The sequence below is a fragment of the Pongo abelii genome, chromosome 11, assembly GCF_028885655.2.
Source record: "Pongo abelii isolate AG06213 chromosome 11, NHGRI_mPonAbe1-v2.0_pri, whole genome shotgun sequence".
Lineage (NCBI taxonomy): Eukaryota > Metazoa > Chordata > Mammalia > Primates > Hominidae > Pongo > Pongo abelii.
The window spans coordinates 133,758,526-133,784,912 of NC_071996.2; the positions used below are offsets into that span (position 1 = coordinate 133,758,526).

At 41.4% G+C, this 26,387-nt stretch overlaps 2 protein-coding genes across 23 annotated transcripts in view; one reads left to right on the top strand and one right to left on the bottom strand.

The window, feature by feature from the left end:
• Nucleotides 1-11,699, bottom strand: part of SP110 (SP110 nuclear body protein) — a 52,079-nt gene extending 40,380 nt beyond the window's left edge. For all 10 annotated transcript variants that reach the window (XR_002914158.3, XR_002914159.3, XR_002914157.3 and 7 more), the window contains exons 1-7: nucleotides 10,744-11,699; nucleotides 7,630-7,777; nucleotides 5,805-5,973; nucleotides 3,619-3,885; nucleotides 3,204-3,287; nucleotides 2,341-2,424; nucleotides 797-874 (exon numbers count right to left, since the gene is read on the bottom strand). Coding sequence is in view for 7 of the 10 variants with exons in the window: in XM_054549957.1 (XP_054405932.1) it covers nucleotides 797-874; nucleotides 2,341-2,424; nucleotides 3,204-3,287; nucleotides 3,619-3,885; nucleotides 5,805-5,973; nucleotides 7,630-7,776 (829 nt within the window). In the remaining 3 variants the exon portion in view is untranslated. The remainder of the gene's footprint in view (nucleotides 1-796; nucleotides 875-2,340; nucleotides 2,425-3,203; nucleotides 3,288-3,618; nucleotides 3,886-5,804; nucleotides 5,974-7,629; nucleotides 7,778-10,743) is intronic.
• A 4,464-nt stretch (nucleotides 11,700-16,163) lies between these two features.
• The window catches only part of SP140 (SP140 nuclear body protein), an 88,875-nt gene continuing 78,651 nt past the window's right edge, over nucleotides 16,164-26,387 (top strand). For 2 of the 13 annotated variants that reach the window (XM_054549947.2, XM_054549949.2), the window contains exon 1: nucleotides 16,483-16,713. In XM_054549947.2, the coding sequence (XP_054405922.1) occupies nucleotides 16,655-16,713 (59 nt within the window). In that variant the 5' untranslated portion in view covers nucleotides 16,483-16,654. Of the gene's footprint in view, nucleotides 16,714-22,361; nucleotides 22,593-26,387 lie in introns of those variants that run through there. The other 11 variants (XM_054549954.2, XM_054549955.2, XM_063713107.1 and 8 more) reach the window with 9 other exon arrangements.

Here is a 26,387-nt window from a genome sequence, read left to right on the forward strand (position 1 = left end):
GAAAAGCTCAAGGATAGGTATCAAAAAAGGAATTCTGAAATTAACCATTGGGAAATCGAGCCAGGTTTGAATGACTATAGGGTCTATAGCTTGCCTTTGGGTATGGGAGGCCAAGAATTGGTGGAGGAGAAAGTCATGGAAAATGAGAAGATGAAGGATTTGAGGGGACAGAGTATTGGATAACAGAGTTGTCTGTTATCCATGTGTACCTTGAAGGCATCTAGGATGATGCTGGGACTTGAAATGACAGAAAAACAGCCTTTGAAAGGATTATTGGGGAAATTATTGGATGATATTGACGATGAGTGAGTGAACATTTTAATTGAATGGTTAAGCCTCAAAGGAGAGGATCGGGGAGGAAGTGGCTGGATGGGGTCAGTAGGCAGCAAAGGATGGACATCTAACCTGTCTCTCACCATGAGGTGTGAGTGATGGATGGCAGAGAATGCCTAGCCATGTCTTAAGAGGAAGTGGGTTCCTCTCTGGGGAACCAACTTTCAGTTAAAGAGGGAAGTGCAGTTAACACTCTAAGAAGTTGTGAATATAGGAGATTCATTTTTTCAGAACAGGCAATTCCAATGGCATATTTCAATATCCCCAAATGCCTTCTGGTTTCCTGATAATTTTCATAAAGGCCTTTTTGGAAGATGCAGTGAATGGAAACTGCAGAAACAAACTGTGTGTGGCATCAGGACTGTGGTCACATAGTGGTGCTCTTGACAAGATACAGTCAGAAAAACAGAAAGCAACTCTGAATTCACCCTTCTGACCTCTACAGAAAAAAGGCTTTTCTTACCTTTCTTGTTTGAAGGTGTGCTGGGCACCTCCTGGGGCTCTTCTGGGTCATTTGGTTCTGGAGAATTATCTCTTATCTCTGACAAAAGAAATATAAGTCATTTCAGAGCTCAGATCCAGTGAAGAGAAAGTGCTGAGGGAAGTCAATGGAAGAACTAGAAAAGTAGAAAGTACATGCAGCCCAGGGCTGGGAATCTGCTCGCCCTAAGAATTCCCTGGCTCTGTCTTGATTTTTACCAACTTGTGGTTATTGTTACCTGTGTGACCATCATAGGGAACTAGGGCACAACTGCCTCACAGCAGAGGCTCCGTCTGATCCTTTTTAGAGAGATTATCTCACGGATGGAAGAGAAGTGAGTGAAGAAGGTGCAATGAATGGAAATTGCAGGAATAAACTGTGCTGGGTATCATGATTATAGTCACATAGTTGCTGCTCCCAGCAGCCTTTGCTCAAGGAATGAAGCTGAGAGCGGAAAGTGGTGACATTGAAATCTGATGTCCATGATGAAGGGGAATGTCTTTGCTGTATGAAAAATACATCTTATTGCTTTGACGTCTATGTATAGATATTCTTTAACTGCTCTATCTGTGGTTATTTTACTTGGAGAAATGGTGAAGAAGGCTAAGTGCCTTATATATTTCTGTATACGAGGATTGTTTGAAGAAAGCAGGAGCTAGCCTGTGCTTGCTAGCACCTGTTAACAGCAAAGATATATAAAGCTCTGCTAGTTTTTGCTGCACAAAGAAAGACAGAGAACTTGAAGCCATAACAAATAAAGGCTCATCTCACATGAAGCTGTCACCTTTTTCTTTACACACTGCATTGAGATTGGTTTCAAATGCTGGCCTGCTTAGGAATAGGTGACTGAGGCAGGTGGCAAGCAGTCATTAGACCTTTGGAATAATTTATTACCTTTCAAATTATATTCATAATATCAACTCTTAAACTCCAAATGATATAGAAATGACCAGGGTTGAAAGTGAAAATTCCCCACAGTCAGGTGGGGGCTTGGAAGGAGGACCATCCATGTCTGCTGCACCAATTCACTATTAGGGCCACACAGTGTTTTTGTTCATTTGCTTTGCATTTTGACAGAGCAGTTTTGAGCACTACTTTATTGAAGTGGCCGCAGAAGAGTGGCTCTGTCAAACAGTCCAGGCTGACTCAGTTCCCTGTGCTTTCCCCTGGGGTTCCTGCCACAACCCCTTGTGGCAGGTGAATGTTTCAATTTCAGGCGCTTTGTGGCATTTGGAGTCCAAACCTACAGGTACTGGTGGGGCTCTGTCCATCATCATCCGTGGCCCTATCCAAGTCTACCTTTTCCAGACTTGCCTCCTTTGCCCTCCCCCAGGGACTCTGTATCCGTTCAGAGGTCAGGTCTCTTGCCTGTTCAAGCTCCCAAGTGCTGGGTGAACTGGAAGCTGGGCCAAGATTGCTGTTGAGAGGCAGGAGGAGAGCCCCCTCCCTAGAAGATCCGAATGGCTTTCCCTTTTAGTAAACACAGAAACAAAGGCAAGCTTTTAGGTTCACCAAACCAAGATTACCTGGCATAGAGCCCAAGGGAGAGTGGGGCATCTCTTGAGGGTCTTCTTTATCTTTTATTTGGGGGATCAGGTTGTCACTGGCCACTGAATGGAGGAAGAAAAAGTTTTAGATCTCAGGAACAGCAAGCAGGGACCAGAATGAAGAGGAAAGAGAATGCTCTATTCCAACAAGTAAAAATGACGGGGTAACAGCAACCAAGGCCTGGGGAAGGATGGCATACAGTGGGAAAGTAAGCAACCGTTCACTCTCAATTAGCCACTTGTTCTTCCATTGCTGTTAGCTTCCTGATTATGTTAACCTTATTAGAGGAGTGGATGCAATATTATTTGGATTGAAGAGGACCCCTCTTCTCAGTACTGGAGAGCTCAGAATCCATGATATCATTTTTGACAATGCCCAATATCATACCATTCTTATATTTAATATAATCAAACTCCATTATGATGATGGTTTGGGGAGGACAAGTGATACAATTTTAGAAGCTAAATATCAGGTCTAGCAGACCTTTAAACATTTTACCATCTTTTCTAGTAATTTTGATAACATTATTCTTAGAATCCAAACCATATAAAAATGAAGAATGTTGAAACTCAAAGGCCCCCATAATCAGATGGGGGTGAGGAATCAGCTCAGGGTCACTAGTGTGAGTGTTACGCAGGTTACTTGTCAATTCAGAATGGTGTTTTGGTTGTTGGTTTGTTTTGCATTGCTGCGTCGGTGAATTGGCCACTTCTGTTTCTTTTCCTTTGTCATGCCCAGTTCTTTTTCCCAGGGTTCCCACCATAGCCTCTTGGTTGGCAGATGCATGTTCTCCCTTCACAGCCACCTTGAGCTAAGCTGTACCAGCCCCAGTCAGTATTACCTTGCACAGTGCTAGCGAGGAGGCTGGGCATCTCTTCTGAGTCTTCTTCCTCATTCATTTTGGATGTTAACTTGTCATTGGTCACTGAAGGAGGAAAGGAAATTATTACAGATTACAGGGACTGGATGTCAGGGAGAAGAGTGAATGTTAAAAGTGCCTGGAGCAGATAGAGCATCAAGGCACAAGGGCAGAGGGTTAGAATGTCCCAGGAGTGGGAAGCAGGTGTTCTGGACTCTAGGTCTTACCCACCCCGCTGGCAGTGCTCATAATCCCTCTTGAAAACGGTTGTGTATGGGTAGGTGGGTGCAAGAGAAGAACTAGGACAATAAAAGTCAAGATGCTGGGATTGGAGGCAACATGGCACAGGCACCTTAGTCTGAGGATATACGGGTGTTGGATGGGATCCGTTTCTCACCTGAAGTGCTTCTTCCTTCCTGGATGAGTCCAGGGAGAGGCAGGACAGGGTCAGATGGGCTGGGCGACTCACTCAGGATCTCATCGCTTTGCTGCGAGGATGTTCCAGGCTCACTGACTCTTGGTGCACAGGGTGAACAGCTTGGTTGAGGGGGTTGTGGTGGGGGCAGCGCCAGTGGCGTATGGAGGGAGCTTCCTTCTGCTAGGCCAGTTGGGGCTTCAAGTAGGATTGGTGTGCCTCTGCTCTGCCGTTCATAGGAAGCACCAACTGGGATTGGTGAAGGGACACACATCAGTACCCTGGAGACTCAGAATTACTTGGGGAAGGGGATTTCTTAATACATGCCTTCCAATAGGATGGGGACATGGAGTTATTCATTGTCCCCCAGGTGCAGAGAACTGATTCATTGTCATCATTATCCATTTGTGGCCCCTTTCCATTTTATTTATCTGGTTTGGGCATTGAGTGCTACCATAAGTGCATCTAAGCCCTGATCTAATACCAAAATGGTTTCACACATAAAAGTTGAGTTTGGGTTTGTACCCAGGGATTTAATTTTCTTTAATCTTGCTGTCATATAATTTAGTCAATAATGAACATGCTATAGTTTTAAAAGAGGTCTCTGTTTTAATAAATAAACAGATCATACCTCCCCAAAGCAAATAAGAGAAAATAAAAATTCCTTAGCAGGGTGTATTAGGACATTTATATTCTGGTTTCTGCTCATTTCTGCAGAGTCAGCTTCTGTGCCTTCTATTGTACCCTGTGATCTGGTCACAACCAGCTTTCTCTCCCATCCACAATACCTCAGACCCTTGGCTTTCCGCATGCTATTCCCTTGCATGGCTAGTGCTGGGTTTCTCTTAAGATTCTTCTCCATCATTTATTTCAGAAGTAAATGGTCTCAACCAGTGAATGGAAAAAGGAAAGTCACGTCAAATTTTGGAAAGGGATCCAGAACAAAATCATCAAGTTGAAGATCCTGGAAGATGACTGAAGCTCAGCCAGGTCGGGGCACATCAGTGTGTGGGTCCCCATGGTTCTCAGATGTTCTTAGCATAGCCTTTAAGGCCATGCCTCTCCTAGTATTGCCCAGATGCTGCCAGGACAGTGGGCCCTCTGTAGCTGCCCCTACCTGGAGGTGGACTTGCCACTTTCACTGTCCATTTAGCTCAAGAAATCATCTCTCCCTTTAGGGGGAAGCCTTTTGATGGTGAAGTGTCAGAGAGCAAAGGAGGAACTGTCAACAATGGTGATTCCACTAATGAAAATATCCAATGTGAGCTGGTGGTCCTTTGCTTGTTGTTCTGAGGTAAGTGAACATGTGATTTGGCCACAGTGTTTTACTTCCAACCTAAAATGACTTTACTGCCTGCTCTCTTTCCCTGGCTGCTTTCTTCCCAACTCTGCCACTGTTCTTTTTCCTACTCCTTTATTTATCCAATCTCTTTTCTTTCTCTATGTACTTCATGATCCATTCTTTCTCAGACCCTCTCTTTCTGTGGCTATGTCTGCGATTCACTCCCTTTCTCTGTAGCTACCTTTTTTCCCTTCTCTGGCTTTACAATCTGCCTTCCAGCTGTCCTTGTCTGGACTAGTGGTTAAAATCTTGTGCTCTGGTATTGGGAGACCCAAGTAGGACTCTTGCTCTGCCTCTTAACCAACAAGTAATTTTGGGAAGATTACCTCTGGGCTTTAATTTCTCTGTCAGTCAAATGGGGTTAAAAATGACTTCAAAGGGTTGTTTTAAAGATGACATGAGATAATCAAATAAAGTGTTTGCTATAAGGCACCAAAAAAAGATACTTATTATTATCCATCTATATTCATTTTTCTTCCCCCCTGGCTGTCCTTGTCCTTCCATCAGACCTGATCTCTGTAACTTTGCATTTCTGTCACCTTATGCATTCCCTATAGATTGTCCAGTATGCCAAATTGTATGATTTTTTCCAAATTCATAGAACACGTAAGAAATGTTTATGTCCTCTAGAAATTCATCTTAGAGAGTTGGGATCAGCTTTAGCAAGGGGCTGCTCCTGCAGCTGTACCAATGAGAGAATATGGTCCATTCCTCCCTAGAGAGAAAGCGGGGGATTAACATGCGTATTCCACAGCGCTAGAAGTAAACCCAGACTTTTACCACAGCAACTTTTTAAATGCAAAAAGCATTTGAGAAATCTCGTTACCACGTTTGAAGCTTCTGTAAATCGTCACCAGATTGGGATATTCACGCAGGTTAATTTGACTGAACAATGTCACCAGAAGAGACAGGTTAAAAGTCCTCTCCAGTTGGGTGAGAATGTTGTGCACCACTCTGGATACAGGGATCAAATTTCTACAGGCTTCCAGAGATTCCTTTAAAAATGGAGTGAAGGTTTTTATAAGTGACTGTAAAATTGAATGGGAAGTTATACATTTATGGTTTTCTAAGTTTTAAGAAAGCTACCTTACTCTTTTAAGAAGAAATTTAACATAAAATATATAGTCACATTCTCTAAGGTAGAGCGGTCACAGTTTTACATGCTTATTTTTGAAACTTAACGCATATTTGGATGACTAGCAACAAATATAAATAATTTAGCTTTCTTAAAGTAAGTCTATATTCTGAATCCAACTTTCAGGCACATTTGAGACGAGAGAAATTTGAAGGAAGGAAAGTGGAGTTAAAGGATGCTACTGTGTAATTGATTCTTTAAGGCTCTGGGCAGGATACTTCAGCAATGGTTCTAGTGATGGTCAGAGAGGCAATTCTGCTGGTTGCTTGTTAGCCTCTGCTCAGTCTCTCTCTGTGTCTCTCAAACTTGAGATAGCCTGAATGGATTCCAGCCACAGAGAAGTCACCCTGAGAATTTTCCTTGCTGAGAGGATGGACAAAAGGAGAAATACGGCCAGAGAGAACTGATTGCAAATAATTATTGAACATCTACTAGGCTTGGTCAGCGAGTCTTTGGGTACACAGCACTGAATAAGACCAACACAGAGTTGCCTATATTTGGGGGTCGGGGTAAGCACTGTCAGGTGGAGAAGATGAGCATTAATAAACACAAATAAATACCCATTTACAATTGAGAGTAGTGTTATGGAGGGAAAGCATAGATTGCTATGGAACTGAATAACTAAGGGGTCTTAATGACATGAGTGGGCCAAGGAGATGTCTCTGAGGAGTGCTCTCTGGGCTGTGATCTGAAGAGGGAGTTGGGGCCAACCAGACTAAGACTAAGGGAAGATTATTGGCACTTCCTTGAGTCTAGGGCTCAATAAATGCTTTTAAAAACCAAAATTATATAAAAATAGGTCCACTTTTGTCCACATAGCATATCTCTCAGTGCCTGCCTGTCTCACATCGGAATGCACTGTGAGCAATATAAGCTGTTATAAATTGGGATGATGCCTGTAGTGAGTTGAATGGTGCCCCTCTCAGCCAAGATATATCCATCCAGAATCCGTGAATGTGAACTTATTTGGAAAAAGTGTCTTTGCAGTTGTAATTAAGTTAAGGATCTTGAGATAAAATCATCTTTGATTAGGGTGACCCTAAATCCAGGTGTCCTCAGAAGATTAGGTAGAAGACTCAAAAGAGAGGTGATGTAGAGATGAAAACATATTAGAGTGATGCATCTACAAGGCAAGGAACACCAAGGATTTCCAGCAGCCACCAGAAGCTAGGAGATAGGCAGGGATCAGATTCTCCTCAGGGCCTCTAGAAGGAACCAACCCTGTCAACACCTTGATTTTGGACTTCTGGCCTCCACACCTGAGATAATATATTTCTGTTGTTTTAAGCTACCTGGTTTGTAGTCATTGTTACAGCAGTCCTTATGACACCCTAGAAACCAATATAGCCCCTATGACACCCTCTCTCCTAACCACCCCCACCTTCTGTGATAATGAACATGCCTGGGCTGGGCCTTCCAAACTCTGGAAGCCCTGGTGGTTTGTGGTTTGAGACCTTAATAATCAGGCATACTTGGTGGGGGCTGGGCTGCCACAGAAGGGTTCAACATGACTCACCATGTACATTCTCTTAGTGATGATGGAGTTGTCTAGAAGGCCTTCAAAGAAGGGAAATGGCTTGTGTATGGCATAGGCGATCCCCAGTTTCTGGTGCATGAAGTGCTGAAAAAGAGCCTCTTCCATGGCTCTTGTCATGGTGAACATCCTATGGAAAGAGGCATGATAAAAAATAGAAGCAAAGGCTGGGCGCGGTGGCTCATGCCTGTAATCCCAGCACTTTGGGAGGCCGAGGTGGGTGGATCACCTGAGGTCAAGATATTGAGACCATCCTTACCAACATGGTGAAACTCTGTCTCTACTAAAAATACAAAAATTAGCTGAGTGTGGTGGTGCACGCCTGTAGTCCAGCTACTTGGGAGGCTGAGGCAGGAGAATCGCTTGAACCCGGGAGGTGGAGGTTGCAGTGAGCCAAGATTGTGCCACTGCATTCCAGCCTGGGTGACAGAGTGAGACTCCATCTCAAAAAAAAAAAAAAAAAAAAAAAAAGGGAAGCAAAAACCTTGAGGAATGTGGGGAGCTTCTCTCTGCATTAAATGGGCAGATCTAAAGGTAAGCATTCTGGTCCCAAAGGCATCCTTAGCAGCCTGCAAAGCAATGTCTGCCTAAAAGGCTCATGAGTATAGGAAACAATGACAATTCCCAGCAACAATGGAGGCTGAGAGTGACTGAAAATATAATGACAGAATCCCAAGGCGCTGCAGGTAAACATAAGGAAGGTATTAAAAGTAGCTAATATTTATAGAGTGTTTCCTGTGTGCCAGACTTTGTTCTAAGGGTTTCATATGCAGTAACTTATCTGATCTTCATAAAACCCTTGCGAGGTGGTTCCTATGACTGCACCTGTTTATACTGTTGAGGACACTGAGACATAGAAAGGTTTAATAACTTGCCCCAGGGTTGCACAACTCGAGAGTGGAAGAGCAGGGAGCAAATCCCGATTCCAGGCTTAGAGTCCTAACTATTTGTTCTATGGCCACACTGATCTGGGTTAAACAAGATGACCTGGGCTGAAGCTGAAGCCATTAACTAGCAATGCTCATGCAACAGGGACCACTCTCAAATGGGCAGAGTTCAGCTGGAAACCTGGTAATATTTAGAAACTTTAACGAACCACTCCCAATCTTCAACACAAATGGGCCAAGCATAAATAAAAGCATGAGGGCTGAGAAAGGCATACTTAGTAAAAATGACTTAACTGACTTGTTCACTGCAACCATTTCATATCTCAGACATGTGCCTTTTCCCATGCCCATGCAGCACGTATTAAAGATTGGCCACTTATGGACCATGAGGCGATATCAATAGGTTATAATGGGAAGAAAGTTTACAAATGACATTCTTGACAAATTGTCAAGAAAAGGAAAAGCACTAACAAAACATTCAATCAACTTGAGAGGTTTTGACAAACAGAACAAACATGGATTCCACTTTTCCAACTTCATTTTGTGTTGAACAGAAAACTAAATTGTAATTAACAACTGTTTCCAGGGATTTAATCCCGGTGGCAGATTAAGCACCCTAGTCTCTTTCTCCTCATTCCCCAATTTTTTTAACTTGGCAGAAAAAAATACTCATGAAAAGAATAATCCGCAATAGCATAGGAAAACAAGAAAAGATGCCATTGAGAGTCTGTGGTGGTGAAGAAGTCTTGGAAGATAGAGAACAGATAGGAGAGAAATCTACTATCCACAATATGCACAGGGGAAGGAGATAGTGCAAAGATCAGTGCAAAGTCAGAGAAAGTCAGAGTAAACATATACCAAGAAGAGGAAGGGGTCTTGGAGGCTCCTTTTAGAACAATTCATTATACAGCAGCACTCAGAACAGGAAGTCTGGAGCTTCCTCATTCTTCATCAGTCATGAGTCCCAAAGATGAAAGGGAGGCACAGAGAGGTTTAGTAACTCACCCAAGGTATTCAGTGGCAAAGCAGAGCTTGTCTGACTCTAAAGTCCTGTTTCTTTCTATGCAAGATACTACATCTCATATATGACTGTTCAGATTTTTATTATGTAAAGAGATTTTTCAAACGAAGAAGCAAAAGACAAACATCCAACTAGAAAATAAAAAAGCAAAATACATGAACAGAGAGTGATAAAAGAATAAGCCAAATGTGCAATGAATATACGATAAGCATGTTAACTAGCTAGTAGAAAGCATAAATGAAGGCCAGGCATGGTGGCTCATGCCTGTAATCCCAGCACTTTGGGAGGTCAAGGTGGGCGGATCAACTGAGGTCGGGAGTTCGAGACCAGCCTGGCCAACATGGTGAAACCCTGTCTCTACTGAAAATACAAAAATTAGCTGGGCGTGGTGGTGCACACCTGTAGTCCCAGCTACTCAGGAGGCTGAGGCAGGAGAATTGCTTGAACCTGGGAGGCAGAGGTTGCAGTGATCTGAGATGGTGCCACTGCACTCCAGCCTGGGCGACAGAGCGAGACTCTGTCTCAGAAAACAACAACAACAACAACAAAAACAAACAAAAAAACAAAATGTAAATGAAGACAATTTGATAACATATTTGTCTATCAAACTGGCCAAGATAGAAAATAATAGCAATAATCTCAGACACTGTGAGTGGGAAGGTCAACAGGTCCAAATGTTCTGGAGGCTGATTTAGTAATCAGTGTCAAATGCCCTAAAATATGTGCTCCTTTGAATTTCCACTTCTAATAATTTATTTCAAGGAAATAATCATGTGTTTAGAGAAAATATATAAAAAGTTCATGATACACTAGAGACGAAATTAAATGTACTCTCATTTTTTTCTTTTCCACCAGCTTCCCAAGTACCTCTAGTCATTTACACAATGGATAACAGATGAGCCGCCTATTGCGGGCAGTGGAGGATCAGAGCTTAGGTGAGGGTAGAGGGCAAATCTTGGCTCCATTCACAATAACAGGCTGGACTCTATGGCGAAAAAAAGAGGTGTCAGTGTTCCCTCCATGTGCCCCCTTTTAACAGTCTCCTAATAGGTACCACATGTCTGAGCTCTGAGAGAGCCTCAGAGTTTAAATAGTTGAACTCCACCCCGCAGCTGCTGCCGGGAAGTTAACTCTTAAGAGCTGCCGTCACCAAGAGCGAAGAATAAAGCAGCAAAGACAGAAACTCACCTGGACTTTGAGTTTGTCGTTCCTGCCCCTTTCCAGGGGCTGGGACAGGGATCACTCCTCGAAGATTGGAAGAGTTACAGGGAGATGCTAGCAGGCAAAACAGGAAGTCTGTGCTTTGACAAACGCAGTAAGGGGCCGGGCTTCGGAGAAAAGAAAAGTGAAAGTTTTCGGAGTTTGCCAAGCAGGAAGCTGAAGGCAGGTCGGTGCCTGCAGCCTCTCTCCGCCTCTTCATGGGCCCTTGTGAGGCTCCCAGGACGTCCTGGCAGTTGGGGTTTGGGGGAGGGCGTGTTGCCAGTTGGGATCAGCCCAGAGAGAGAGGTATGGGAGGAGGAGGCATAGGGGTCCAGCCCCAGCGGCAGTGGGAATTGGGAACTCAGCGTCCAAATGCTTCCCTACCCACATCTGTTTTCTCATGACTTGTCCTCATTCTGTACATTTTAGGTTGATGAAAATGTTCTCAAATTTGATTGTGGTGATGTTTACATAACTGAATAAATTCACTGGAATTTATCCAGTGTGTTATCAAACTCTAACAACACAAAAAAACACAGAGAATGTGCCAGAAATGCCTAGAATTTGTCAGGATAAGATTATTACATGAAGAAATTGAAATGAAAGGGAACCTGCACATGAACTGGAATTGTGCAGAGGCAGGCAGACCTCCAGGCAGAAAAATGGCTGAGAGCTGGGCAGGTAGTTGGGAGCCAGGAGTCTGAGGCAGAACTGGGACCTGCTGATTCCAGAGCAGTAACTCAAGGGCTGGCAGGGACACCCCTTCTCATGCCCCTTTTAAAGATCCCTAATGTACATTGACATGTGGGGCCTATGAAAAATCCTAAACTATTGGCCAAGCACAGTGGCTCATGCCTATAATCCCGGCACTTTAGGAGGCCAAGATGGGAGGATTGCTTGAGCCTAGGAGTTTGAGACCAGCCTGGGCAACATTGTGAGACCATCTCTACAAAAAATAAAAAAATAAAAAATTAACTGAGTGTAGTGGCATGCATCTTGTAATCCTAGTTACTGAGGAGGCTGAGGCTGGAGACTTGCTTGAGCCCAGGAGTTCAAGGCTGCGGTGAGCTATGATTGCACCACTGCACTATAGAAATCTGTGTAACTTTGGGCCAGGCTCGGTGGCTCACGCCTGTAATCCCAGCACTTTGGGAGGCTGAGGCGGGCGGATCACGAGGTCAGGAGTTTGAGACCATCCTGGCCAACATGGTGAAACCCCATCTCTACTAAAAATACAAAAATTAGCCAGATGTGGTGGTGGTGGGAACCTGTAATACCAGCTACTTGGGAGGCTGAGGCAGGAGAATTGCTTGAACCCAGGAGGTGGAGGTTGCAGTGAGCTGAGATCGCACCACTGCACTCCAGCCTGGTGACAGAGCAAGACTCCATCTCAAAAAAAAAAGAGAACTCTATGTAACTTTGATTAAATCAATAAGTCTCAAATGTATTTGACCCACAAGTTCCCCTACCAGGACATGCACAAACTCCTCAGATAAAAGATGGGAGACATGGATCTAAAGTTTAAGAAGCTTTGAAACCAAGTCTAACCGCACAAGAGCGAGCCCTTCTATGCAGGCACAAACAGCATATCCCACCCTAGTATGTACAGAATAGCAGACCCGGCCTTGCAGGTAATGGCTGTGGGTGAAACAGATGCATGGAAGCCACAGCCAGGAAAAATGCAATGCTAGCAGCTGAGGAGAGGTGCATTGATGTCTCAGCACGCAGTAACATACAGTGCTGTGATGCAGGGGATGGCGGTGGTAAAGGAATTAAGGTTATTTTATGCAAATGTCACATGTCACTTACCTGAAGCCCCTCCCCATCACCTGGAAAGCCCCTTCATGGGCATCTGAGGATCCTGGCAGCAAGAACTTCTTCCTTTAGATCTATTCAGAGATATACCAGGCAAATGCAAAACAAACAAACAAAAGTAAAGCAGGAGTGGGAAAATAAAGTCAATGTCAAATCAGGCAAAAATTGTTACATGAAAAAAAGACAGCTGCGAATGAGGATGAAAGATGTTTATTCTAAGCCATATATGCTTGGCTGGGCACAGTGGCTCAGGCCTGTAGCTTAGCTAGCACTTTGGAAGGCTGAGGCAGGCAGATCACTTGAGGCCAGGAATTCAAGACCAGCCTTGCCAACATGGCAAAATCCCGTCTCTACTAAAAACACAAAAAAATTAGCTGGGCGTGGTGGCACATGCCTGTAATCCGAGCTACTCGGGAGGCTGAGGCATGAGAATCGCTTGAATTCAGGAGCTGGAGGTTGCAGTGAGCTGAGACTGCGCCACAGCAGTCCAGCCTGAGCAACAGGGTGAGATGCTGCCTCAAAAAAAAAAAAAAAAATGCATGCTTGAGAACATGGTAATAATGGGAAAACCTCACCTGTTAATTCACATGCTAGTGATTATGTACTGAGATAAATTATATATAATTCTTTTTAGCTCCATTTTATTGAGGTGTAAAATTTATTCATTGTAATGTACATTTTACCAAATATAATTACTACACCAGTCAAGATGTAGACCATTTCTAGGCTGGGAGAGTCACTTGTGCCAGCATTCTGGGAGGTCAAGGCAGGAGGATCGCTTGAGCCCAGGTGTTTGAGACCAGCCTGTACAGCAGAGCAAGACCTCATCTCTACAAAAACATTTTTTAAAATTAATTGGGCATGTTGGCATACACCTGTGGTCCCCGCTATCAGGGAGACAGAAATGGGAGAATTGCTTGAGCCTGGGAGGTCCAGTCTCTGGTGAGCAGTGACAGAGTGAGACCCTGTCTCAAAAAAAAAAAAAAAAAAAAAGACACAGACCATTTCTGTTACCCTAGAAAGTTCCCTGTGTCCTTTGCAAACAATCCCCTCCTTAAGGCCAGCACCAGGCAACCACTGATCTGCTTTCTATCACCAGATTAGTTTTGTGTGTATTAAAGTTTTTTTTATCAATGAAAGCACATGGAATGCACTTTTGGTGTATGGCTTTCTTTTCCTCATCATCATGCTTTTGAGATTCATCCCTGTTGTTGTGGGTCAGCAATTTATTCTTCTTTAGCAGGTATGCTAGCCATCAAGATCTTGCTCATCCTGTCTGATCAGCATGATGTCACCAATCAGTCTGACACTCTTTTTTTTTTTTTTTTTTGAGACAGAGTCATGCTCTGTCGCCAGGCTAGAGTGCTGTGGCACAATCTTGGCTCACTGCAACCTCCGCCTCCCAGGTTCAAGTGATTCTCTTGCCTCAGCCTCCCAACTAGCTGGGACTACAGGCACGCACCACCATACCTGGCTAATTTTTGTATTTTTAGTAGAGATGGGGTTTCACCATGTTGGCCAGGATGGTCTTGATCTCCTGACCTCGTGATCTGCCTGCCTCAGCCTCCCAAAGTGCTGGGGTTACAGGCATGAGCCACCGTGCCCAGCCCAGTCTGACATTCTATGGGATGTCCAGGTGATCCAGATATCTTTCAACTATATTATGACAAAGGGCAAGTGAGTCAATATAACCTGCCTGGACTGCCTACTTTCTTAACCTAGTCCTCTGGCTTTCCCATACGTTCTGTGAGCTACCCAATATAGTTCTAAGAAATTGACTTTTTGCCTGAGTTAGCCAGAGTCGGTTTGGATTACTTTTACTCCCAAATCCTGACTGATAAAAATGTTGAGCACCAGAGGTTGAATTATAGGCAAGAGATATTCAAGGAAATATGATCAATCTGGGATTGGTTATCTGACATAATTGGACATAAAAACAGTGAACATCCACATTAGCGTTCAGAGTCAGGAATTTGGGAGTCATGGGCAAATAGGGGTAAGTTGGCAAATTAAATTATAGCACTGGATTGTGATCAAGACTCTATACAATTCATTTCCCCAATTCCAGGTGTCAGAGTCTAGCATGCTTAGCAAAACGAAGAGAAATCTTCCAGGTAGAATGAAAGCATTGATTTACCTGTGGGGATTATGACCTACTTGGCCTAAATCTGGTTGGGGGAACAGAGCCAGGAGGCAGGCTGGAGCCTTCTGACTCCACTGGTCACGTGGCAGTAAAGGAAGACATTGGGAACCAGAGATGGTCTGATGGTCCTACATATGCCTGGCCCAGGAATCCCTTACCCAGGAGAGGTTCCGTAGTGAGCATAGGGAAAAACAAGACAGCGGGAAATAGAACTGAAATTCCAGGCTATCCTTACCTGGGCTAATGCATGGTGTTGCAAAGTAGGGCTTTCTAGTAGCAGCAGTACCCCTGAAGTACCAATCTTACCACCAGTCAGCTGAGGAACACCAATGGCCTTGTGCTTATAAGCAAAAGAAGCTGGCATATTTTCAAAAATGTCCAGTTCATTGGTGTCCTGGGTCTGCCTGCTGCCTAAGGGCAGAGAGAAGAGAGAGAGGGGATGCTGGAGCAGGCGGTATAGTCTGTACCAGGCCTTGTTGGAACCCCATGGAGACTGGGAGCAGAGGACAGCTGTGTCTAACAGAAGCCCAACATACTATTCCTTCTTGTTTTAAAGAGGGAGGGAGAGGGAGGGAGAGAGAGGGAGACAGAGGAGAGAGAGGACAGAGAGAGAGAGAGAGATACTGGAAAAGGTGTCCTCATCACTGTTCTAGAGTTTGTCTCAACCAGATTGGTGTTTGTTCCTTTGGTAGAAAGAAAGCAGAAGTGTGGAAGGGGTAGAAATTTCTTGCACTCTATATTTTACAAACTTATATATGCAAATTTCCTTGCATATCTGTAATGAACCAGAAAAAGTAGGATTCAGGAGCACATGTTTTGGAAAAATACTGCTTTGCCTCTGGCTTTTCAATCCTCACTACTGTTCTGTCACTGACCCTGGGTTCCACCCATACCCTGGCTCTCATCAGCCCCCTGTCTTTGACCCATTTTTCTGCCTCGATTTCTAGTCCTGTGGTTTTATTTTTTATATTTGCCCTTTGCTTCCATTTGTTTATCACTCAACTTTATGCTGATAGTGTGTTTTTGTAAATTGTTTCAAATCCTTTACAGAATGCGGGCTGGGTATAAATGAAAAATTGTGTGCAAACATAAATGTAATACAGCTATCCTCCTGTATCATATTGTCCTTGAAGGTCTAGATAATCTCAGCTCCAAACCCTTTCCCCGTCCAATGAGAAGGCTGTCACTCTCCTCAAGATTTCAGTGAAATGGTTGAAGCTCATTTTTTTTCCCAGTCACCCCTGGCTGCTGTTGTAAAGTGCCCACATATTTGAGAAAACTTAGAATGGCACCTCACTTCTCCAATAAAGTGCCCACATATTTGAGAAAACAAGAATTGCACTTGCCTTTGGCTGGAGGAGTTGGGAGAGTTGTCTTCTACCTCTGTCTGCTTTCATGGAGTGCTAAGAGCATCTCCCCCACTTTATAATGCATGCTATTTCAGTTCTCTCTGGCCCCATGTCCAAACACTGGGCCTAACCCATCCAGCCCAGGCTCACTAAGGTGCATGGCCAGCCCTGGAGCCTGACTGAAGATTTGAAATGTCTGGTCTTCACTTGTCCTTCTCAGCCACCTCAGCAAGGGGTAGGGACAAATACAGAGTTTACTTCCTCCTCATGATGCCACCTTACCTCAAAACAACTTTGATCTGCTTGAGTTGAATGACTTTTCCACCCTCTTTCCTTGGCAGGAACAAGTGACCCTGTCTTCCATGGCCTCGTGGGGCTGGCTCTGCTCCTCCTCCCTTGACTGAGAGACGTCATGGAGATTGGGTGGAGGGAGGACTGTAGAGTTGGTGCACCCACGTCAGCTGGTTAGGCAATTTCACTTTTCTTTTCCTCTTTGACTGAGCACCGAGAGGCAGTTGGCAGCTTCACCTCAGAGCTGCAGGAAGGAATGGGGCAGTGAAAATCGAATCGGGTGTGATCCTAGGCCAAGCTCATGGCCCAGCAGGGCCAGCAGGGGCAGATGGCAAGTGGAGACAGCAATCTCAACTTCAGGTGGGTCATCGTCTCCTTTCCCGTCTGTCCTTCATCTCTGGTAGGGTTCCCATTCATACCTGTTATTTAATGTCTACCCAGCTTCACTCTACAGGTATACAGTAGAATTAGGTTACAAATAAATAACGAGGCAATCAGATTTTTTAAATTGCAGGGATTGGCTGTTGGAGAAACTCAAGGATGCCGTGACTCACATCATCTTCCTATTCTCTTACATCTGCAAATGGCTGGACTGGAGCCGTTTGAACATCATGCCCCTTCTGAGGCTTTGCTGTAGGATTGGATGATTCCCCGTGACCTCTGAACCCTCTCTTCTCCCCCAGGCCTCCTTTATCCTCACTCCAAAAGACAACTCTGTCTAAAAAAGATCTTTTTAGAAGAATTAAAATCCAAATGCGTGTCTGTTGTCACACTTTCCAGGCTGTGTAGTTGGGGACCGGTTCTGCTCTGAGCCCATCTATGTGGCTCTTAGCCCTAGAATCAATTCAGGATCTCTGAATACTTGGTAGGAGGAAGTGAAAGCAGATGAGACCCAACAAAAAAGGCAAGAAGGTAGAGAGTGAATGCTGCTTCTGCTTTTTTTTATTCTTCTGTTCTGGTATGTTTTACATATCTTGTCAGAGAAGCCTGGAAATCATCTTTAAAAAATATAAGACAATGAGACCAGCCTGACCAACATGGAGAAACCCTGTCTTTACTAAAAATACAAAATTAGCTGGGTGTGGTGGTGTATGCCTGTAATTCCAGCTACTCAGGAGGCTGAGGCAGGATAATCGCTTGAACCAGGGAGGCAGAGGTTTTGGTGAGCCAAGATCACACCATTGCACTCTAGCCTGGGCAACAAGAGTGAAACTCCATCTCAAAAAAAAAAAAAAAAAAAAAAAAAAAGACAAGTACGTCAATACAGTCATTTCTTCTTATCTGTGGATTCTGTATCCATGGATCTAACCAACCATGAATGCAAAATATTTTCTAAAAATTAAAAACATAAATAACAACAATAAAAAGTAATATAAAAATTTAAAATACAGTATAACTATTTGTATAGCATTACATTGTATTAGGTATTATAAGTCTAGAGATGATTTAAAATATACAGGAGGATGTGCATAGGTTATATGTAAATACTACTCCTTTTATATCAGGGACTTGAGCATCCATGGATTTTGGTACCCGTGGAGGGTTCTGGAACCAATTCCCCCTGGATACCAAGTGATGACTGTACATTCTTGATAAAAATGAAAATGTATGGAATGTAAAAATGTATGGAAACTTGTCTAATTGGGACTCTGTGCCAAGGCTACTTCTGGCACTGGTACAGCCCCAAGAAAGCAAAAGCTGTTGCTATCATCAGCAGTAGTGGTGGCACCAGACTGGTTTTCAGTGCCCAGTGCCACCACTCCCAGATAGGCATCCCTGTCATCTGTCTTTCACTTGCTCTCTATTGAAGGGAAGATGAGCCAGCGGAGCTCAAAGTCCAGCTAGCCCTGGTCACCAAGCAGGAAGAAGACGGCACTGAGAGGTGACAATGGGGTAATGCTAACCTCAAAGAATGAGTTAGGAAGTGTTGCCTCTGATCTTATTTTTGGAAGAAATTGGGGAGGATGATGTCATTTCTTCCTTAAATATCTGGTAGGATTAGCTAGTGATACCATCTGGGCCTAGTACTTTCCTTTCTGGAGGGCTGTTAATTATTGATTCAAATTTCTTTAATAGATGTAGGCCTATTCAGACAACCTATCTCTTGTGCAAGTTTTGGTTAGTTTACCTCTTAAAGAATTTGTTCATTTCATCTGTGACCAAATTTGTAGGTGTAGAGTCCATAGTTTTCCTTTATTACCTTTCCATCGTCCATGGAATTCATAGTGATGACCCTTCTTTCATCCTGATAATTTCTGTCTTCTCTATTTTTTTCTTTGTTAGCCTGGCTAGAGGTTTATTAATTAACTCTTTGAAAAGAAAATCAGCTTTTGGTTTCATTAAGTTTCTCGAATGTTTTCCTGTTTCAATTTTTTTAACTTCCACTTTAATTTTAATTTTTTTTCCTGCTTGCATCAGGCTTAAATTGCTCCTTTTTTCCTCTAGTTTCCTCAGATGAAAGCTTAGATTATTGACTTAGATCTTTCTTCTTTTCTATTGTATGCATGTAATACTATACATTTCCTTCTAAGTGCTGCTTTTGTTGCGTCCCATTCATTTTAATAAGTTCTTTTCCTTTTCATTTAGTTCAAAATATTTTTAAATTTCTTTTAGGACTTCTTATTGGACCCTAGAACTGTGTTGGTTAATCTGGAAATATTTTGGAATTTTCCAGCTATTTTTCTGTTACTGATTTCTAGTTTATGGTCTGAGAACAAACTTTTATGATTTCTATTCTTTTAAATTTGTTAAGGTATGTTTTATGGCCCAAAATGAAGTATATCTTGGCAAATATTCTATGTGAGCTTAAAAAGTACATGCATTCTGCTATTGTTAAATGGAGTATCATATAAGTGTTAGTTAGATCAAGTTGATTGCTATTGCTGTTCAGGTCAACTACACCCTTACTGATTTTTCTGCCTGTGTGATATGTCAATTAATAAAAAAGAAGTGTTGAAGCCTTCAACAATAGTAGTGAATTTGTTTATTTCTCTTTATAGTTCTATCAGTTTTTGCTTCATACATTTTGCCATTAGTTTGTTAGTTGCATACACATTAAGGATTGTGTACCTTCTTGGAGAACTGACCCTTTTATCATAATGTAATGTCCGTCTTTAATCCCTGACAATTTTCCTTGTTCTGAAGCTGCTTTGTCTGAAATTGATATAGCTACTATACCTTTTCTTTGATTAGTGTTGGCATGGTATATCTTGCTCCATCCCTTTATGTTTAACCTATCTGTATTTTTATATTTACAATGACTTTCTTTTTTTTTTTTCTTTTTATTATTATTATTATTATTATTATTATACTTTAGGCTCTATGGTACATGTGCGCAACGTGCAGGTAAGTTAGACAACATATAGTTGGGTGTTTTGTGTTTTTTATGTACTCTGTTGATCTCTTGTCTTTTAATTGGTGTTTCAGGCCATTGGCATTAAAGTGATTATTAATGTAGTTAGATTAATACCTACCACATTTGTAAATGTTTCATTGTACCTATCATTTTTATCTTTTCTTCCTTTTTTCCTGCCTTTTCTGGTTTAATTGAGCATTTTATGATTGTATTTTCTCTCCCTTCTTAGCATATCAATTATACTTCCTTTAAAACATTTTTAGTGGTTCCCTGAAGTTTGTAATATATATTTACAGTGAATCATGTCCATTTTAAATTACACTATATCACTTCATGAGTAGAGAGTACACCATGCAACTGAATGTCCCAAATTCTGCCCTCCTGTTCTTTTTAACATTGTGAAATGACTCACAATGTTAAAAAGAACAGGAGGGCTTCCAGTCATTCCATTTATTTATGTCCCATAACCACTCAATATGTTGTTGATACTATTAATTTGAATAAACAGCTTCATTTTAGGTCAACTTGGAGTAGGAAAAATGAAAACATTTTATTATATCTGCATTTATTTCTTCTCTGGTGCTCTTTCTTTCTCTATGTAAATCTGAGTTTCTGGCCCATATCATTTTTCCCTTTGCATGAAGAAATTCTTTTTTTTTTTTTGAGATGGAGTCTTGCTCTGTTGCCCAGGCTGGAGTGCAGTGGTGCAATCTCGGCTCACTGCACACTCCGCCTCCCGGGTTCACGCCGTTCTCCTGCCTCAGCCTCCTGAGTAGCTGGGACTACAGGCGCCCACCACCACCCCCGGCTAATTTTTTGTATTTTTAGTAGAGTCTGGATTTCACCGTGTTAGCCAGGATGGTCAAGAAATTCTTTTAACATTTTCACACAGGGTAGGCTTTCTGGCAATGAATTTCCTCAGTTTTTGTTTGTTTGAGAAAATCTTTATTTCTACTTCACTTGGAAGGTTAATTTCACAGGATATAGAAACCTACATAGGCTTTTTTTTTCTTTCATCACTTTAAATAGTTCTTTCCACTTTCTTTGCTTGCATGGTTTTTAATGAGAAATCTGATGTAAAAAAAAATTCATGAAGAAGCATTAGAGGATTAGCAGGACAGAGAGGTCACTCATGGTTCTCTTGTCCCAATCAACTCCTCTTGTCCCTCTTCTCTTTAAGAGCTGAAGTTATTCCCTAGTTGTATTGTTTTATTATCATTATAAGATCTGCCTTCTATAAAACCACCGACCAGACTGATTTAATCTATTGTTGGTCTAGAACTTCACTGTGACCAAATCATATAATTCATAAGAAAAAGATAGATAAGGAAAATACAAGAAAATGACAATGCATCCTCAATACTGGCCATGGTCATAGCCTTCATTATTTTTAATTTCCCTATTGAATCAAATGTTTTACTTTCTTTAGTAGCTGTCTTTTTGCCCTACTTTTGTCCAGATCTCTTCTTCAAGTTTCTCACCCATCCACTTCTTTTCTCTGACCACAATTAATTATTTAAAGCTTATTCATCTTTGCAATAATTTTCATTCTCCTTCGGAGAATATTGTTTCATTTTTTCATGCAAAACATTCTAGTTCTTTCTTGATTTATTTTCGTATCATTATCCACCATTTGCTGCCAGTGAAACAAAAGATGTTTTTGGCAGCAACCATTCATGGGAAAGGGAATAGAAACAAAAGATGATTTGCAAAATGGAGAGAAGGACAATGGTGGTGGTAGTGGTGCTACAAGTTGTGGCAGTGGCCAGGAAATTATAATGATTATATAACTGTAAAACATGTCTAAAGAATTCAAATATAAAAAAAGTATTTAAAGTTGGTAGTTTTGGGAGCAGCAATAAACAAAAATGTAAAAGACCTTGAGCCAATTGCTTATAATCTATGTAGATCTTATGTAAGATAGACATAGTACTGTAATAGAGGAAGTCTTGTATTAGGTCTGAGATAATTTGGTTTCTAAGCTCACTTCCACCCCTCACAGGTTGTATACACTTGAACAAACCATGTTTATCTATGTGGACCTCTATTTCTCTATCTATAAATATGAATATGGAATTGTGTTGATAAATCTCAAATTGAGTTCCCTGAAGTCACAAGAAGTGCTTCAATAAAACAGGTCACTACTTTTTTCTGGGGTTGTGGGGAGGGGCATAGTTCTATGTAAAATTCCATAAACTGTATAACTCTTCAATAAAAGCAGCAATAATCTTTAAAAAAAAAAAAAGAAATCTGATGTAATTTTATCCTTGTTCTTTCACAGGTAAGGGTTTTTTGGTTTTTTTCCCTACCCCCTGGCTTTTTCAATATTTTCTCTGTCTTTCGTATTCTGCAGTTTGAATATAAAATTGTAATTGCCAAACTAGACTCTTCTTGTCCACTGCCCAGAAAAGCCACACATTGAGAATAGCAGGAGTTGCAGGAGAGAGAGAATTTAATAATTGAAGGGCCAGCTAAGCGGGAGATGTTTCTCAAATCCATCTCCTCAAGAATTCAGAGACTAGGCTTTTTAAAGGATAGTTAGGCAGACAGGGGGCTGGGGAACAGGGAAATGCTGATTGCTTAAGTTGGGAATGAAATCACAGGGGGTTGAAGCTGTGTTCTTGTGCTGAGTCATTTCCTGGGTAGGGGTCACAGGACCTGGTTACCAATCCTGTGGTATTAGCTGGTCCATTAGAATGCAAGGTCTGAAAAATACCTCAAACCCCAGTCTTAGGTTTTACAATACTGAAGTTATCTATAGCAGCAATTGCGATGGTTATGAATCATGTGACCTCCAGCTACATGACTCCTGAATCATAATTCTAATCTTGTAGCCAATTTGTTAGTTTTACAAAAGTGGTTTTGGTCCCAGAGCAAGGAGGAGGTAAGTTTTGGGAAGGGATTGGTATAATCTTTGTTTTAAAGTTAAACTATAAACTAAATTCTTCTCATTGTTAGCTTGGCGTACACCCAGGAATGAGCAAGGACAGCTTGTGAGGTTAGAAGCAAGATGGAGTCGGTTAATTTAGATTTCTCTCACAGTCATAATTTTTGCAAAGGTGGTTTCAATATGTCTAAGTCTAGATCATTTGATATTTATGCAGCTTGGTGTTTGATGAGCTTCCTGAATCTGTGGTTTGTTGTCTGTCATTACTTTTGGAAAATTCTTGGCTATCACTACTTGAATATTTCTTCTGCTCTATTTTCTCTTTCTTCTCCTTCTCATGTTCCAGTTACATATTTGTCACACTTTCTGAAATTATTCCAGCATTGTTGGATATTGTGTTCTGTTTTGTTTTTTCCTTTTTTTTTTTTTCCTCTTCGCATTTCTATTTGAGAAGTTTCTTTTGACGTATCTTCAATTCACTGATTCTTTCTTTGGCCATGTCCAGGCTACTGATGAACTCATCAAAGGTATTCTTCATTTCTGTTACATTGTTTTTTATTTCTAGCATTTCATTTTTCATTATGTCTTTGAGTTGTCATCTTTCTGCTCACTTAACCATCTGTTCATGCGTATTGTCTGCTTTTTTCTTTAGAGCCCTTAACATATTAATTAACCATAGTTATTTTAAATTTCTGTCTAAAAACTTGAAAATCCATCATATCTGAGTCTGGTTTTGATGATTACTTTGTCTCTTCACACTGTGTTACTTCTTGCCTTTTGGCATGTCTTATAATTTTTTTTTAAGTCAGACATGATAAGTCAGGTAATAGGAACTGAGGCAAATAAGGCTTCAATGTGAGGTTTTATATTAATCTGTGTAGGAAATGGGCCATATCTAATGTTTGTTCTAGCTGTAGGTGGCAGAGGTGTCAAATTCCTGTAGCGTTCTTGTTTTTCTTTCCCCTGCTTTCTCTGGGTTTCTCTGAGAACTCCTTTTTAAATAGTCTGTTTCTTGTAGTTCTTCCAGCTGTAATCTGCTCTTATTATACAGGAACCCTGTTGATGGAATGGTAACGTGTCAGAGGGGAAGTGGTCTATAATCTTATGATTACATCTCGATCTTTTAATGGAACTGCACCTTGGACTATTACTTTTATTTATTTATTTATTTATTTATTTTTATTTTTATTTTTTTCAAAGTAAATGTTTTTTTTATTATTATTATACTTTAGGTTTTATGGTACATGTGCGCAATGTGCAGGTTAGTTACATATGTATACATGTGCCATGCTGGTGCGCTGCACCCACTAATTCGTCATCTAGCATTAGGTATATCTCCCAATGCTATCCCTCCCCCCTCCCCCCCACCCCACAACAGTCCCCGAAGTGTGATGTTCCCCTTCCTGTGTCCACGTGTTCTCATTGTTCAATTCCCACCTATGAGTGAGAATATGCGGTGTTTGGTTTTTTGTTCTTGCGATAGTTTACTGAGAATGATGATTTCCAATTTCATCCATGTCCCTACAAAGGACCTGAACTCATCATTTTTTATGGCTGCATAGTATTCCATGGTGTATATGTGCCACATTTTCTTAATCCAGTCTATCATTGTTGGACATTTGGGTTGGTTCCAAGTCTTTGCTATTGTGAATAATGCCGCAATAAACATACGTGTGCATGTGTCTTTATAGCAGCATGATTTATAGTCCTTTGAGTATATACCCAGTAATGGGATGGCTGGGTCAAATGAAATTTCTAGTTCTAGATCCCTGAGGAATCGCCACACTGACTTCCACAAGGGTTGAACTAGTTTACAGTCCCACCAACAGTGTAAAAGTGTTCCTATTTCTCCACATCCTCTCCAGCACCTGTTGTTTCCTGACTTTTTAATGATTGCCATTCTAACTGGTGTGAGATGGTATCTCATTGTGGTTTTGATTTGCATTTCTCTGATGGCCAGTGATGGTGAGCATTTTTTCATGTGCTATTACTTTTAAAAGAATTTCTCCCTCCACCCTTTTTTTTAAATTTTTTGAGATGGAGTCTCGCTTTGTTGCCCAGGCTATAGTGCAGTGGCATGGTCTCGGCTCACTGCAACTTCTGCCTCCTAGGTTCAAGTGATTCTCCTTCCTCTGCCTCCTGAGTAGCAGAGATTACAGGTGCCTGCCACCATGCCCAGCTAATTTTCTTTTGTGTTTTTAGTAGAGACAGGGTTTCACTATGTTGGCCAGGCTGGTCTCAAACTCCTGGCTTTGTGATCCACCCGTCTCAGTCTCCCAAAATGCTGGGATTACAGGTGTGAGCCACCGTGCCCAGCCTCACCTCCACCCTTTTTAGAAGTGACAGGATGGCCAGAAGGGGCTAGATTTTGATAGTCACCCTTCCCCTAGAATGGTTAAAGCATTTTCCCTGGAGAGCAGGCCCTTGTCATGGAGAATACTTTGGCTTTTTAAAAACTTTTCTTTTCCCTCTTCTTGCCAGAAGGATAAAGAGATTTTTCTTGGGGTTTCTGGAGGTAAAATCCACAAAAGATTGGGGGCCTGCACTGAGATGATGACCCCCAGGAGTTTCTCATGCTCATGCTCCTCCACACTCAGCCTCCAGCAATTCATCAAACATACCATTGATGATGTGTTCCTCCCAGCCTATGACTTCAGTGCCTTCTGCCTCAGGTAGTTGATCTTGGCTAATTCTCTGGATTTGCCTGTATCGCCAGATTTTGGGGCAGTTTGCCTTGTGACTTCAGTTATTTGAGAGATAGAAGAAAAGTTGTTAATTCATAGTTTGTTCAGCCGGGTTTTTGTTGTTGTTGTGAGGATGGGAGCGATGACTTCCAATGTCTTTGCGTGTTGAAGCTGAAACCAGAGGTCTGGTGAACTTTTACATTTTTGAAGTTTAGACTTTTTTCTTAAGACAAATTTTCCTTCTGTTTTAAATTTTGGTTTTATTATAGTATTATCTTATAGCCAGGGCATGTAACCTGTTCAATTTCTCTTCATTATTATTTATTGAAATTACTTCAGGGCCAAATACATGGTATGATCTTGTGTGTTTAACACAGAGTTATTAAAAAATCAATTTTGCCAGTTTTTAAAACTCACATTTTGTGTATCTTTGTTCTTTTATTTTTATCTACTTGAGAAGCTAAGGATTGGAAGTAAGATGTTTTTTAACAGCCTTGAAAAATTTTCCCATTAGTAATCTTTAATCTTACTTTTTAAATGTGAGTGTTGAGAATTTTACCTTCTTTCTCATTTGTATTTGCTGAATGAAACTTATCCATCTTTTGACTGTTAACATTTTTAATGTTACTTTATCTCTGTTGTGTCTTTTGTAGTTAGATTCTATTTTGACCATTTATAATTTAAGATGGTAACTTAATCTGTTTTAAATATCTTGTTGCCTATGGATTTTTTATTTTTATATTTTATGCCTCTTTATTTTCTATAAGAAAAAGAGCGTGTTTTTCTTTCTCATTATTTTGTAAAGTTTGTAGCCTCATTTTGACTCTATTTGTTACACTTGAGTTTCTAATTAATTCTTTAATGTATATTTCTCTAACTGAGAGCATCAAATTTATAACTATATCATTTGAATTTTTATTTGAAATAAATTATTTAACTCAATTTTTTACTTGTCCTCACTCAGTTTAAAAAACTTTACCAAGATATCGCACCACTGCACTCCAGCCTGGGTGACAGAGTGAGATTCCGTCTCAAAACAAAACAAAACAAAACAAAACAAAAAAACTTTAAAATAGAATCTAAAGTTTAAGATTGAAGTTACTATAAT